This window comes from Cicer arietinum, chromosome 1 (assembly GCF_000331145.2).
Source record: "Cicer arietinum cultivar CDC Frontier isolate Library 1 chromosome 1, Cicar.CDCFrontier_v2.0, whole genome shotgun sequence".
Classification (NCBI taxonomy): Eukaryota; Viridiplantae; Streptophyta; class Magnoliopsida; order Fabales; family Fabaceae; genus Cicer; species Cicer arietinum.
The window spans coordinates 9,841,787-9,843,560 of record NC_021160.2 but is presented as its reverse complement, the minus strand read 5'-3'; the positions used below and the strand labels follow the sequence as shown (position 1 = coordinate 9,843,560).

The 1,774-nt window shown below is 36.1% G+C and overlaps 1 protein-coding gene across 1 annotated transcript in view; it reads right to left on the bottom strand.

The window, feature by feature from the left end:
* LOC101502912 (mitochondrial thiamine diphosphate carrier 2-like) overlaps positions 1–1,451 on the bottom strand; it is a 6,423-nt gene extending 4,972 nt beyond the window's left edge. The window contains exons 1-2 of the mRNA XM_004487829.4: positions 1,195–1,451; positions 895–1,046 (exon numbers count right to left, since the gene is read on the bottom strand). Of these exons, the coding sequence (XP_004487886.1) occupies positions 895–1,023 (129 nt within the window). The 5' untranslated portion in view covers positions 1,024–1,046; positions 1,195–1,451. The remainder of the gene's footprint in view (positions 1–894; positions 1,047–1,194) is intronic.
* Between the last annotated feature and the right edge of the window lie 323 nt (positions 1,452–1,774).

The window sequence follows — 1,774 nt, the reverse complement described above, 5'->3', positions numbered from 1 at the left end:
AGTTAGTGCAAAGTGCTAGATAGACACTCTCTTTCAATTTACCAATACAAGTTAAACTGTAACCAATCAAGCCCCCCAACATGTCAGGTAAAAATAACTCTTTTTACCCATAAACAAGGTCAATATTCCTAGAGAAAGACGCATTGCAGCACCAAGGATGTTATTGATTCTAGTATATATTATCCATTAAGTAAACTTTGAAAATTATTTTCAACGAAACATGTACACTCAAATGACTTCAATACTTTCCAAAGTAGCAAGTTCTACTGTGGATCCGTAACTGACTGAACTCATGTGCTTTTCTTTGTTTTTGTCAAACCAACACCATTAGGTCACAGTATCAGCAGTGTTGTCGATTGCAGATCGCGGAAAATAGAGGTTTTTTAAAATTCCACAATAGTGGCTATTTGACAACACTTTCTACTAAATAGCTTATTGCAGAGCAATAACGATTTCTTAAAATTCCGGTATGCTATAGTGTCACTATAGCAGCTATCTGATAACAGTGAGTGACCGTCATGAGGATGAAGAAGACTATAAACTTCTACTTCTGGAGGACTGATCCTTATGTAGGACGGCATCATTCGTCGTTGATGTTCCGCACAACTATCAAGTACCAATCCACAGTGTACAGCCTATCAAAGATATGTCTCTAAAAAAGAAAGGGAAAGGAGAAAATACATGATACCATATTTTGAACCTGCTTTTTTTTACTTATCTTGCTTTTTGATCTCATTAATTCAACACAACCCCACTTTTCCCCACAAAACAAACAACCACATGAATCCCTAGCATACCGTGATTGTGAGAATCACAACATGAATCCCAACATGCAAGAAGTTTCATTAATAAGAAAAAAAACATGGACAGCAAAATTTGGAAGTAGAAACAGACCTGGAACCTAATCTTAATAACATCAAGAGGTGATGTGACTGTCCGTGATATAGCACCAGAAATAGCCCCAGATGTTGAATTAATCATGGCTTGCTTCCACTGGCTTGTCTCCTCCTCCTCCATTACCATTCCCTTCCCTTTCCAACTACAACCTACAATAACACACAATTCACAGTTCCAACAATTACATAAATCCTTCACCAATGATTAACAAATAAATTAATTAGGGTTCCCTTTAAAATAAATTAGCAAGAAACAGTGGAGAATTTGAATGAATGAATTAGAAAAGGAAGCAGTTACCAGCAAGTGAGGATAGAGTAGGCGGGAATGGAGAAGGGAGAAGACATTGGAGTTTTTTAGAGAGAGAAAGTTAGAGAGGAGAGAGAAAGAGGGAAACCATTGATAGATTTGCCGCCTTATTTGACTGAGAAGATTTTATTTAATGGCGGCGAGGCGACTCCTCCTCCGTCTGAGGTTGGCTATGCTTGCAGGAATTTAGAAGAATCCGATACAGGCGACAATTAGTAATATTTATTAGTTACAGTTAACAAAATCGTGGTTTTGTTATTATTTTTATTTATTTAATACTCAAAAAAAGGCACACGAGTTTTCGCAACTTGCAAGGTCAGATTGACCCCTAGGAGTGAAAGTGAGGTTTTGCTTTTTCTTGATTTCGTGTTGGTTTTACTTCATGACGTTAGTAAGAAAATTTATGACTTGAATAACATGCTTTTAGATTCACATATCAGTTACACCGTCGTAACACCATGGTAGTTGGTGTTGTCTTTTTTTTTTTTAACCATTTAATATATATTAGTTTGACATAGACACCATATATAGTGTACTCTTTCACGTTTTTCCAAAAAACATTTAACATTTT